This window comes from Crassostrea angulata, chromosome 7, assembly GCF_025612915.1.
Source record: "Crassostrea angulata isolate pt1a10 chromosome 7, ASM2561291v2, whole genome shotgun sequence".
NCBI classification, from domain to species: domain Eukaryota; kingdom Metazoa; phylum Mollusca; class Bivalvia; order Ostreida; family Ostreidae; genus Magallana; species Magallana angulata.
Window position 1 is genome coordinate 28,677,527 of NC_069117.1, and position 13,955 is coordinate 28,691,481.

Below are 13,955 nucleotides of genomic sequence, written 5' to 3' on the forward strand. Positions count from 1 at the left end.
TATATAGTTATCTTTTAATCTTGTAGCAATTAAACTTTTTTTTTCTAAAATACGTTGCCAGTGTAATAGACGGCAGTCTATTGACAGGTGGTCCAATAGATTGCAGTCTATTGACCGGCAGTTCAATCCTGAATACACATACAAAATAGCCGAAAATATTTAATCTGTTATAAAACAACATAAAATCCCTTTGATTAGGTAATAGTATATAAATAGTGCCTGTTTGAGAGGGTAACAGTTGAAATTGTCACCCCGAGAAAACCATTGTCAACCGACGCGAAGCGGAGGTTGACAATGGTTTTCGAGGGGTGTCAATTTCAACAGTTATCCTCCCAAACAGGCACTATTTATTTTGTTATACTGAATGTCTTAATTTTTAAGAAAATTTTACTGCTTTTATATAGGAATAACGTGAATTCTACAGCGAACCGTACACGCATAATTTTTGCGCATGTAACAATTTGTAATGTTACGCGTTGCTAAGTGCGTTGCTAACGCTGAGGGTAAAAGAACGGATTATGAACTGCGTCTTAACCAATCAGATTTCAGTATTTAACATGAAAGTATAACAAATACATATATTTACAGAAACCAAGTATTATTACTTCTATTTCCTACGGAAACTTATAGTTAAGAAACAAGCAGACTGAAATATACACGCCTCGTTTATCGATTGGTCGAAATATACGGCGGCTTAAACTGACAGGGCTGAAATTGACATGCCATGTTTATCGATTGGTCGTAACCTACAGCGACGTAAGAACAATCATGATCACGGACTGCACGAAATAATCATGATCATGTCAGAATAAAAGTCTCACAGGAGACGATTTGGCTGTTTCTTTTAGCTAACGTACTTATGTACATTAAAAGTAATTTAGTGAATTTTACTTACTTTTCATAATCAGTTTATTAATAAGTTAAAAGAAAAATGTTAATATAAACAATAAAATGCTTTCTTTGATGATTCGATCATGCGGGTTATGAAGGTAACGATCATTGCAGAAAAAAATTCTGCAATGTCGCCACCTTCATATCCCGAATGAATCACCAAAGAAAGCATTTTATTGTTTAAGTATATACATAGCATAGATATACATGTACCATCCATTTTTTTAGTAGATTTACGGAGCTACATAGTTTATGTGAGTATAGACAAGGTTGCAAGGACAGTAAATCTTTTTGAAAGAAATGTCTAGAAATGTGTACGATTGAACTGAAAGTCGATTTTTCACATCGAACATTGCAGTACATTCTTGGGAATGTCCGGTGTATGCCGACATGTAAAATATAAAATTTAGTGAGATTATTTTTGCACATATTAAACACTTTTTAGGGAAACTGAGAGGTTGTATGCCAACATGTATCTCAGACATGGCACAAAATGGATATAATACATTTCAAATAATCATTACTGATTTATTATAAATAAAAACAATTTAAATCTAACACGGAGGTTTCAGCTTCGCAATATTTTTATTGTTTTCGTCAAAAGTATATATATCAGCACTTCGTATGATTTGCGTCCAAAAGACGGTAAGAAATTAAATAACTAAGTATAATAAAAAAAATAATGTTATTTCTTAAAGAGCCAGAATACTAAAGTGTCAAGACTCAAAAGAATTAAATAAAATGAGAATCATTGAGCAATATATTATCAGAATATCGTCTTACTTACAATATAATTATTTAGTTAATTTCTTAAAAATGCGAGCTCATGTAGATAACTATGTATTCGGTCGAGACCCCGAAGACAATAAAGCTGTGTATTCAATAAACAACGTTCAGGTTTAGAGGTAAGAACTGGCATTGTTGTAAATAAAATACACACTGGTCAATGGTTATTATGTTGTTCAATATACTAGTCGGTGGGTGTGTTTGCATGTTAGGTACTGGCACGATAAAAGTCTTAGAAGCATATTACAGAATGCGGATTTAGAAAGGGGACCCACCCACACACACACCATATATTTGTGAGATAATTTGAACGCCAAAAAATCAATTAATCACCCACCTAAAAGTTGCCTATTTTCTACAATAATACGATATTTAAAAAAAAAACCACCACCAAAATGGCAACATTTATAAACATTGCTTAAATTTCCAAAAATTGAAAGTGCGTCTAAACCTGTGTATCTACAAGTTGATCGATTTATACAGAATCAATGTGTTTGCACTTCCTTTATTGTTAGACAATCTTTCTTAACACTTATGATAGGAATGCACCAGTAAACTCAAACACGTGTTCACGTGTTTTAATTTTTATTCGTTACATAAATACACGTATTCTGTACCTTGAGTCTTTAAACAAACTTTATATTAAAAATGCGTTCTATACATAGCCCGCCTTAGTTGGTTATGTACAAAAAATTTTCTACAACGCTATAACCCTCATAACCTGAAAGAAGCACCAAAGAATGCATTTACAGTTCTATAAATGTATTTTTTTAAATTATTAAATCAATCAACGAAACAAAGTGAGTTAAAGCACACAAGTAAACATTGTCGATAGAAAATGTTACACATCAAGAACAGCCAATTTCCCATATATGTGAAGGTCACTATGGTAACTACAGCTTCTTGAAAATTTGCTGAGTTCACTCAGTGCAGTTCCGTGGAGTTCGTGCTCCTAATGTAAATTAGTTTCGATCGATATAAACATATTCTACGAAATAATACAAACTGGACATCAATGAACGATTTAGAAATTATTTCATTTAATTTAACTTTAATTAAATTTAAAGTTGTCATTTAAAAATTAAACAAGGCATCTAAAAGCAGTTTAGAATGCGTATATTCATACGCTGGGGGCTATGTCACTTCACGGGATCGCAACGATTTCTGTCTTGCCATGCATGTATGAATACAATCATTTATTATAGAATAATGCGTTTGAATGTGGGATTTTTTTTTGGGGGGGGGGGGGGGGTTCCCACTGGTAAATTAATTTTATATTTTACCTCCGAGGTCATTATTGAAAAAAAATCTTTCATATCTATATAAATAATCAGGGACGTATATACTAACTGTTAGTATATACGTCCCTGAAATAATCATGGCTTTGCTGTTTTTAGGAACTTATAAGATTTTCAAATTTCCGTGTGAAAGTTTGTTCTCCATCACGCGCCTAACCCCTGGGGATCATGAGTTGAACAAACTTCGCTGTACACTACCTAGGGATGCCTCCATACATGTATACATACGGCTAATCATGTCTTTGCGTTCCTCTGGAGAATTAAGATTTGTTCACATTTTAACTGCATCCTACCCTATAAGGGTAACGATTTGAAATTTTTTTTTTAAGGAACAGTGTGTATATAGACGCATTATTATCTGGAAATGGCAGCTGTAAAGAAAGCAGTTCGTGGAAGACTGTCAAGTTAACTAGAAATACATGTCTACAGCTGCTGTTATGAGCTTGTTTGTGTTTTGAGTTATACTATAATCAGTTTGACAGCGCCTAACCTTACATTGTTGGGCATAATCAAAGTCAGATATAAACTAAACTCAGAAATAATTATATTTTTCTGAGCCAGAAAAAAATATGATTCCCGCACTTACTCATCCATTAGAATTTTAATCTCATATTTAATCAGATTCATCAAAAAAATCACTACCAAACACTAAATGAATGAATACTGTACTCTGCAAAATAAAGATGAACTCTATGATAACCATGTTTTTTTTCTATTTCAATACAGATTTACGAAACAGATACTAACTTCAGATTCTATCTTTATCTGACAAATATCTTGTGACAAAAAAAAAAACAACATAGGCGACATACTTTCATGATTTACTTTCATAATAACAATGATCAGAGATAATGATGAAAATATTTTCAAGTTCAGATGAGTGAAAATAATGAAACACTGATTGCTTGTGATAGCACTTAATGAGCACTTTAATCCCAAAGGCGTAGTGTCATGAAATCAGTAAAAATACAATCATTTTGCGGAGAAAATGAATAAATGACTCATTGTTTTTTTCTCTTGCTTTGAATGGCCTTGAATCTCATCAATGAACTAGTTCACTTGCACAGCATCATCAAACTAGTTCCTTGACCCATAGCACACTTGATGACACATCAATTGTTTACAGCATGTAACATGTCCTTGTTTCAGTAACTGTCCTGGAGTAAAAGATAATGTGGTCTAAGTTAAACCCTTGGAATCTTTGTTCAAACTGCCTGGACAAGTGAGGGGTCCTCTCTCAACAACTGAAGAAGGAAACTCCCGATGTCTTCATCCTAAAAAAAATAATATAAAAGTAAAAACCCCACTACTTTGGAGTACCACTAAATATTTTGTTGCATACAGGTAATGATCTTGCTAGTACTTGCAGGACTTTTCATGACAGTTTTATAGCACATAAATATTGGTTTATTTTCTTTTAAAAAATGAAAAATTTGGTCACATATTACATATAGCGTTTGGAAAAATTTGAATTCTTACTTATTATTACAGCTACTATAAACGACATATACGAGGGTCAATCAAAAAATACGAAGACAATGTGGCTGTCTATCATATATTTTTCATGAAAGCCATACTTAACAGATTAATCTGTGCACCAACACTTATGTTATTGATATGCGAAGTTTTAGTCCATTTGATGAAACGGTATTTTTGTTACCCCTTTTTAAAAACAACATGTTTTGTCACCACGGCGCACGGTAACGTTCAAAACATGACGTCAAGATTAAACACGCACAGTTTATAGATATATCCCATCTTTATATCACGCTTAGTCTCTTGTGCCCCTCTCCTTACAATTTACAATTGCACTAAACCACTTAACATCTTATTTGCACACATTTGTTCGAGAATCATAAGTTAGTTCTTCAAAGTTTTCATTTTCTAACCGTGTATTTCTTAGTTTACAGTAAGGATAACCCTGAACGTCGGTTGACATTACTCATTTTTTGACCAAATATTAACAGATATTCTACTCTCTACCGGACTGTTTTATACTCAAAATACAATTACCACCACCCCCACAAAATTTATTACAGTTAAACACAAACTTGCAAATAATTGTTGACTTATTCTTTGCACCATTGAGCATTTTCACAGCTTGTGTAGGCTTTTTCCGGGGTTAAATCCATTTTATTTGTACCTCTCGTTGCGCCGTGACGTCCGGCGACGTCGATGTTTTTAGTCAATTCTAAAGAAGACTATCTGTCTTTAGTTACTAATATCTGTTCGACAAAATAATATATCTTGTCAGTATTTGGAACATAGAATACCAAGACAAAACTTAATTTTAGGTTTCAATATTATATGGTTTTAAGCCCAATTTATAGAGATATTACTTTCAACATTGTATGGTTTATTGTTGACATAACACAAATTTTGACCGTGCGCCGTGACCTTATTTTTGCAGGATTAGATTCTAAACAATTCTTAGAAATAAAGGAATCTATTAACTTTTTTTCTTGCAAATTGTTTGAAACTATTGCTAAATTATGTCTACCAAATTTAGTAATGATATGACGTTAAGTAACATAACTATGACAAAAGTCTTCGTATTTTTTGATTGACCCTCGTACATTTCAAATGCTAGTTATAAGGTGGAAAAATATTGACTCACCTGGTGTGACCATGACACAAGGACTGATTTAGTCTCATCTTCATCTCCAGACACCTGGATCAGGAGAGAATCGGAGATGGATATGGAACCATCAGAAGAGTAGTGGATAGAAAAGTCCTTTAACTTCCTGACAAAGGAAAAACAATGTAAAGTCAATACAGTTGAGAGCAAAGCATTTGTATGTGATTCCATAAGCTTTAAGATTCTTGGCCCGGTAAATTTTAAAGTTTATTTCCATCCTAGAGATAAAAATTCTTAATACTCTACATGTTAATTGATATAGAAATAAATTTCACTACCCAGGTATTTTACAAAGTTACAGCATTTTTAATTATGCAACCATCAAAGACATTTATACAGCTAGATACCATATGTAAGGGAACTTGTTGGTGGCTTCTTAACTATAGTTTGTCAAGCTAAATTTCCATTAAATGTCGATTAATCCACACAGTTGGTGTACCTTTTGACCAGTTGGTAGATTTTCTCAGCCACTTTGTTGGCGGGCCCCTCCTCCTCTATGCTAATGGTGGAGGTGAACCTGAGGTGGTGCTCCTCGACCCCCATCTCCTTCAGGGCCTGGCTCGGGTCAATGATCTGGAGACGCTGGTACCAAGTAACAATATAAAGAGTTATACAGCACAACGTAATGAAACAGAGATATAGCATTAAGTGAAGAAACAAAGATAAATCATTACATGGTACAAGTATTAGGGAAACAGACATAGAACACCACATATATCCTCTAGTATAGCTATTAAAAGAAACATGGACATTGCACTACACTTCTCCTACTAACAAATTTTTTAAAATATACTTTACAAAAAGTTTCATCCTCATTTTTAAATGCAAAATGTGTCATAAACCAATATTAACAAATGTTTGGCTAAATGATTTGAACATTTTATTATTTCCTTATCGTCCTTTTAAATCATACTTTTCTACTTACATTTCCTCTCATTACCAAAGCTCCATGTAAAACTCTTGGTCTTTTGGCATCAGGGGGAAGTAATCCTGAAAATTCAATCATTCAATATAACTTTCATCAATGAAACTAAATATAAAAGGTTATGTATTGAAATTTCCAACACATATTCAATTTATCCAAACCTGTTTTAGATGCTTCCCTCTTTAACAAAGAAAGTGGAATATCAACATGGATATTGTGCGTTGTTTCTATTGTAACAGATTCTCCATTGGCTGGTTTGTAACAATCAATGCCTACAAATATTATACATATTAAAGTTAAAACTGATATTCAATTATTAATTAACATTATACATAAGTATACTCATATTCAATTAATAATTAACAAGTCACTGGCACTTCTTTTATATAATTTACCAGAAATTTGCAAATAAACTGTATACTGTATATTCCTAATTAAACATAAGCACTTAATATTCTCTAAAACGGTATGAAGCTTTCCTCATGGATTCTAAATTTTCACCATTATTTGTAATAATTGCAATTATTTCAAAAAATCAAATGCTTAAAATACCATGTTCTCGTAATTTGAATCATGTACAAAATATTACAATGGCAGAATGAAAAACTCCTGTCAAATTCTTTTAAAATAATGAATCAACAAAACTTTACCAAACTCCTGCTGGATTTTGTTTTTTAGGAAGTCCATCTTAGCCGCCTCTCCGTGGACCAGCATCACGTTCCTGGGCTCACACTGAGAGATCAGCTGCATGATTCCTTTAGCGTCAGCATGGGCACTGAAGGACATGTACTGCACAGAGAGCTTCACATCCAGCTGATACAATACAATACATCACAAACTAGAGAGCATTCATCACAAAGGGCCTATTGGCCTTAGATAAATAATTTCCCACTGGCTGTTCTAGGAAACTAGGGAAATATCCATATCAAAAATGTTACAAAGAATTTTTCTTTTAAAGTTTTCAAAGGTTACAAAAAGTCTTATTTAATTCACATGCATGTAATTTTGGATCTGATACAGAAATCCATGTACAATCTACCATTATCAAATATTACCACATGCTTATCAAGAAATAAGGGAAATACTGTAAAACAAAAAATAACAGACAATTCTGAGGCAAATAAATTGATCAATTTTTTTCATGTAGAGAACTGTAGCTCTAAAGTATGTCAATCCAAATTTTCCTATAGGGCTGCATTTCTATAGCTAGGCTAGACTTAAAAAGTCATCAAAGTCAAGTTCTACTTTCTTAAATGGGTGGTGTGATACTAGTACATGTACTTACGATTTGTTTGTTTTCTAATTCTAATTTCCGAGCTCCATTCAGAATTTTATGTCCCACAGTTCCTGCTACACAGTATCCAGGCATTATGACCTACAGAAAAATATGCTTGTACACTTAATGATAATAGTGGAAATAAAGCTGTGTAAATTAAATCTACAAGCAAAGATAGATTCTCTAAGCCCTGTGAATTCATATGGATTAATACCCACGATTTTATAAAGTCCAGTGTATCAATATTAGAACATTAGCAATGAACATACCATGTTGAGTTCATTAGGGGCCCATTTCTTGAAGATTTGTAGAGACAGACCAGCATGCAACATTCCAGGGGTAGCAAAGACCACCATTGGTCCTGGATTGTCTATAAAAGCTCTGTCAAATGGCTGATAAACCAAGCATATAATCACATGAAAACATTTTGTGTATAATGTAACAAGGTATTTCTTGATCCATTACAGTGAATGATAGACAGCAAATATTTTTTTAATAATGTTCAGGATTGCATGTGCATTGTTTAAAAAATATCACCAAAACATTCAATTTCATAAAAAGAAAATCTAACCAGTGTGATCATCTGATAATTAAAATGGTAACATTTAATTATGCTTTTACCCCATTATTTGAAATCATCAAAAAGACCTCTTTATAGTATGGTACATGCAGTACTGCTCTATTGCAGGACAAATTGACATAGTTTGGTGAAATATGATGTAGCGGCAGTCGTTTAATCTACCTCATCAAATTATCTACCAACTTAAACTTTGCCATAGTATACCAATGTGCTCTTCCAGAAAGCTATACCAAGATATATAACAAATTATATTGTAAATGATCAATGAAACGTGTATATGTCATAGAGGGTCAGAAGTACATGTACTGATATAAACTAGCTCAAATATTTGATTCCTACCTTGATATGCTTGAATTCAAACATATTTCTCTGTACAAAGGTTTTCTTAATCTTCTGACTTGTCCATGTAATAAATAACTTGTAGTAGTGGTTGGCCTGTTAACACAATCACAACTTTTATACACTAGTAGACAATAATTTCCAATATAATATACCAAGACATAAGCACCAAGGATTCAAAGTCTACTGGACCTGCAATAATGTTAGCCTCCCAAAATTTCTTTTTTAAATCAGAGGGCTACATTATTGCAGCGAAATCAATGCCAAACTGTTTTACCCACCTTTTCAGTGAGACCCAGAGAGAAGTAGATGGGGACTTTGATGTTCATGCGGTCCCAGTAACTCTCCAGCAGAATACAGAGTTCTTGTGCTCGGCCCAGAGCAAACACTGGAATCAGGACCTAAAATTTGTTTTCAAATTTGATATATGAATTCTAGATATATTTATCTACATTGATTAAAACTGACCTTTAATACATACACTGTATGACATTGGTATTTTTCTGGTATAATCTAATATAATTATTTTCATATTACATTATTACTGTAAATTGCTTAATTATTAAACGCAAGGAATTTATATCCGCGTAAAATTGCAAGAAGTCCCCCTCGCAGATTTTAAAACCTCGCCATTATTTTACTGAGTTGAGAACTGTAAGAAATAAGGATAATTGTTCCACGTTTGCGATTTTATATTCTCGCAATCAGCAGGATCGCGGAATTAAGTACTCGTGTAATATAAGGAATTTACAGTATAATTATGAAATTAATATTTTCTTGTTCAAGTGTAGGCATATTCTCTTTAAAAAATTTAAACAGAGATCAGATAAAAAAAAAACACCAAAAAGAATGCTTCATGTTGTCCATTCAAGAAATACATATACTGCCCTTTAAAATATACCAGGAAAATACATGTATTTATTCACAGAGAAATTTCTTCCTACACCATACCTTTCCACCTTTCTCCACACAGTCATGAACTTTTTTCAGGAAATCTCTCTCTCTGCATCGCTTGGAGTCGCGTATCGTCGTGGCATAGGTAGATTCTGTGATAAGCAGGTCAGGCCAACATTTATCAATCCAAGCCGCACCTAAATGTCTGTCTGGAGTCATGTTATAATCCCCCTATTATCAGATTTTAATTGACACATGTACAAATGTATACAATATAACACTATATTTATATGTGAAAATATTGTTTAAGAGGAGATAACTCTTTAATATTTTGGTTTTTAAGTTTACATCAATTCATATAACAATAAATTCAATAACAAAAATAAATCATAACAAATTTAATATTTTTATATTTAGATTATACATAGACTCTATTACAGAAAATCTTTGCACAGCTTAGAATATACATGTAACTACTGTATATACATTGTACTGTATGTATATTTTAGTTTTTAAGGAAACAAGTTAATATAAATTTTAAAAACTTTTGTATTAATTAAAATATATACGTCTTACGTGTACAACATATCAAGCTATGTGGCAGAAAACTTTGATAGAAGTTTTCCTACTAACCGTATACACCACTGATTGCTGGCCTACTTTGATGTGAAACATGGCTGCCCCTAAAACATGACCTGCATAGTAAGCTTTTATCTCCAGCTCTTCATCAACCTATACAAATAAAGACAGGAAACACTGTTCAGAGTCCACACATAAAATCAACTTTAACTTTTTGCTCTCTGAGTCTCAAAATGAAATTCAAAAATCATACATGATTGCATACTGTTCAACAAAGTGAGAAAGATAAATGATCAAACCTGTAAAAAGCAAGCCATATTGATAAAAAAAAAATTACACACATTATCCAATTCTGAACAATGAATACTAAACCTGTTTAGTTTCATGCAGATTGACCACCACCACTTTTTTCATGCAGTTTTTTATCATTTCAGATGTGAAGAAATTCTCTTCTCCTTTCCGCTCCACTGTTATTTTCCTGTAGTCTTCCTAGAAAAAGATAGGTTTGTTTTTTTTTATTACGAGTTTCATTAGCAATTTGTGCAATATGAACCTTTGTTCTATTTTGAGAAAAAAAATAATTCAACTGTTAAAGTACTGTTACTGTAACATTACTTGGACAAAATCACATGAAACTGATTTACAGAAAAATTACTTAAACACCCCCAATTACCAGCAATATGGGACAGATGGCTTTAGTTGGGTGAGTCATGTAGATGGGACCATCATAACCCACCATTTCCGACATGTATGGCAGTGCTCCACAGTGATCAAGATGAAAATGACTGAAATAATTATCACAGTTTAATATGAAAATTCACAAAATTTAAGAATTAATTTTTGTAATATTATGAACCTGCTGGTTCATTTTAATACCATACACATGTTGTCACTTATTAGCTCACCTAAAGCATAGAGGGGAGGGGGGAGAAATGGGATTGTTATTTTGAAGTCATGACTGAATAGGGGAAAAGTGGAATTATTAATTGTCATATGAATGTTAATATGAACTTTGACAGCATTTACAGGATACATATTTGCTCAATGTTATGACCTAGAAAATTGCATGAATGTACAATTCATCTTCATAAATAATTATAGCCTTTTGATGAGTTCAATACATAGTTTTAAAGAACTGATGAGGGTACTGTATACATGGCTATATTTTCGCGCAATGTAACTTTCGCTATTCTACACTTGCAAACAGATTCACCCAATCTTGAATTTGCCAATTAAAGACACAGTTTTATTTAAAGAGAGATGATTTGAAACATTGGAATTCAACCAGTCCTAAATTTGCCCACTAATAACAAGGGCAAAAGGGGCAAAAATAAACTGCGGGAAAATATTTCCCTGTATACAGTATAAAACATTGACAGTTACATACAGACTATACAATAATATACCTGTAAATATTACACTATAAAATTAATACAGATAATAAAGGGTTCAAAATGCATGGGCATTGATGTCACAACATTGCACGTGTATGACGAAATTTATTTTGTACAGAGTATCTAATTAAAGCAATATGAGCTGTAATTTTCATGCTGCAATTTTTCTTTTTTCACAAAAATGTTATTTTCTACTGAAATGACAAAAAATGTCATGGTTTATTTAATTCTGTTAGCCTTATTTTTGTGGGAGAAACTGTTAAGAAGCCATAATTGAAGCAAAATTGAATTACTGGTGTCTGTCCTGTACAAAAATTGAACTGCTATATCTGACAAAAAAAAATGATTTTCTCAAATCTTATTTATCATAAAGTTTCAGTCACAGGCAGACTTAGCATACTAGCAGGCTTTTACAGCAAAATAAAATTCTTAAAAATACAGCTCATATTGCTTTAAAATGTTCATTAAGGTTTTTCTTTTGAAAAATACAATACCATGACTATTTGACATTTGTTTTCATGCGTAGATGAAACACAACGTCTTACCTGATGATAACACAGTCCAAATGATCTGTCAATCTATCTCCTTCCTCATCAGTGATGTAAGTAAAATCTGGAAATCTTCGCTATAATTTAGACACATCAGTGTACCATAAATAAATTATAGTGGAATAAAAATGTTGTTCAATCAAATCATACAGGTTCTCAAAATGAATAATAATAGTAGAGTCAAAAGAGGTCACTTTTATCTTTATAATCTTTTTAAATGACTTTTTGGATTAGCCAATAACTAGTGGCAAATATTAGTATGTATAATGACATTAAATAATAAATATTAATGGAACAGATATGCATTTAATACCAAAATATTCATCAATTCTACTTACTTCATCATTGTAGCCCATGTGCATTCCACAATCTAACATGATGTTTTTTCCTCCAATTGTAAGTAAAATACAACTTCTCCCAACATCTGAATTTAATCATGAGGGTGTTTAAATCAGTACACGTAGTACAGTATTGTTTTTAAAGAGAATAAAAAATTGAAAGAAAAATCAAAGAGAGATAATAGTGAGTGCAGGTCACTAGTGTGAAGCACCCCCCCCCCCCCCCCCCCCCATGCAAGCACTGCGAGCTCTAACAATAAAGCTTAGGCAAAGAGAAAATTTGAACTATTGCTCCCTTTAGCATGTTTAGCATACTGAATTTCTTTCTCATCAGAATTGTATCCATTATTTAGTGTGTATTAAAAATGGCTACCAGTTTCATGTTCCTACGAGAACAGGTAAAAATGAATTTCAAGACCTTCATGTACTAAAAAAGTAAATAAAACATTCTGCTACTCATTGTTAATTCTCATGAAAGTTTTCAAATAGAAAACCAGATGTCAACAAAATTGATATGAAATGTAAATTCCGACATCCTAATCACTGTCTTAATAGGGAAAAGAACTCTATCTGCATTGAAGTAAACAAAACCGTTAAATCGTACTTGAGATGCAACTGTGATTACATGTTATTAACAAAGTTCTAGACTTCTACTCATTAATAAAAACATTGTGGTAATTTAATGCACTTAGATACTGGCGCGTAAAAGTTATCCTGTTATAGTAAAATAGTATTTTCAAAAAAAAAAAAAAAAAAAACCAATGGACAAACAAAATGTTTTACTTTTTTTTGTCACATTTATGAAAACCATTTTTTAAAAACTTTTTATCTTATCGAATCATGTTGCCCTCTCCCAAACGGTCGTAACCAGAATCATATCAATAATAACAGAATGTTATACGAACTAATGTCTGAACAAACTGTACTTACCCTGTCCTGCCCCTACAAAAAATTAATGATTCAGCTATCAGTACATTTTCATGTTTCTATAAAAAAAAATCACAACACATTTACAAAAAAAAGCATTCTTTCCTCTCTTTTTCTATATATTCAAGCTATTCTTTACCTAAGGGTGTTACTTTAATCTCTGATGCCATGTCTTGCTGTTCTAATTTCAAAGAATAATTCTAAATTGAAACTCTTTGCAGTAGGCTGAGTAGCTTCTTAAGAGACTTCATGGAGGGCGCCATGTTGATGTTGTAATGAATTCAGCACATCGAACCCGATGGTTTTTCAAAGAAAGGAAATGGGGAACAGGGTTGTGATTTTTCAAAAGTCGATTTTTTTTTTAATTTCAAGTGGGCTGAAAATCTAAATTTTAATTTCTTTGTTTTAATTATTTTTGTCGGTATCCGAAAAAAATCATCCAATTCACAAAGCGCTAAAGAGCTACAGTGTATATGATAAGTGATTACTTTTAAAATACTTTTTAAATAGGCCTAATGCTGAATCTATGTTTGAGAACATTA

At 32.4% G+C, this 13,955-nt stretch overlaps 1 protein-coding gene across 1 annotated transcript; it reads right to left on the minus strand.

The window, feature by feature from the left end:
- Positions 1–3,780: 3,780 nt before the first annotated feature.
- On the minus strand, positions 3,781–13,683 carry LOC128155185 (integrator complex subunit 11-like). The gene is made up of 18 exons (XM_052816786.1): positions 13,553–13,683; positions 13,417–13,428; positions 12,487–12,572; positions 12,146–12,225; positions 10,880–10,991; positions 10,579–10,695; positions 10,261–10,359; positions 9,685–9,858; positions 9,015–9,134; positions 8,734–8,829; positions 8,084–8,206; positions 7,824–7,913; positions 7,189–7,351; positions 6,700–6,810; positions 6,539–6,603; positions 6,053–6,195; positions 5,593–5,719; positions 3,781–4,249 (listed from the first exon to the last, which is right to left on the minus strand). Exons 1-18 carry the CDS (start codon positions 13,581–13,583, stop codon positions 4,181–4,183), a joined length of 1,818 nt encoding a protein of 605 aa, XP_052672746.1. The 5' UTR covers positions 13,584–13,683; the 3' UTR covers positions 3,781–4,180.
- Positions 13,684–13,955: the final 272 nt, after the last annotated feature.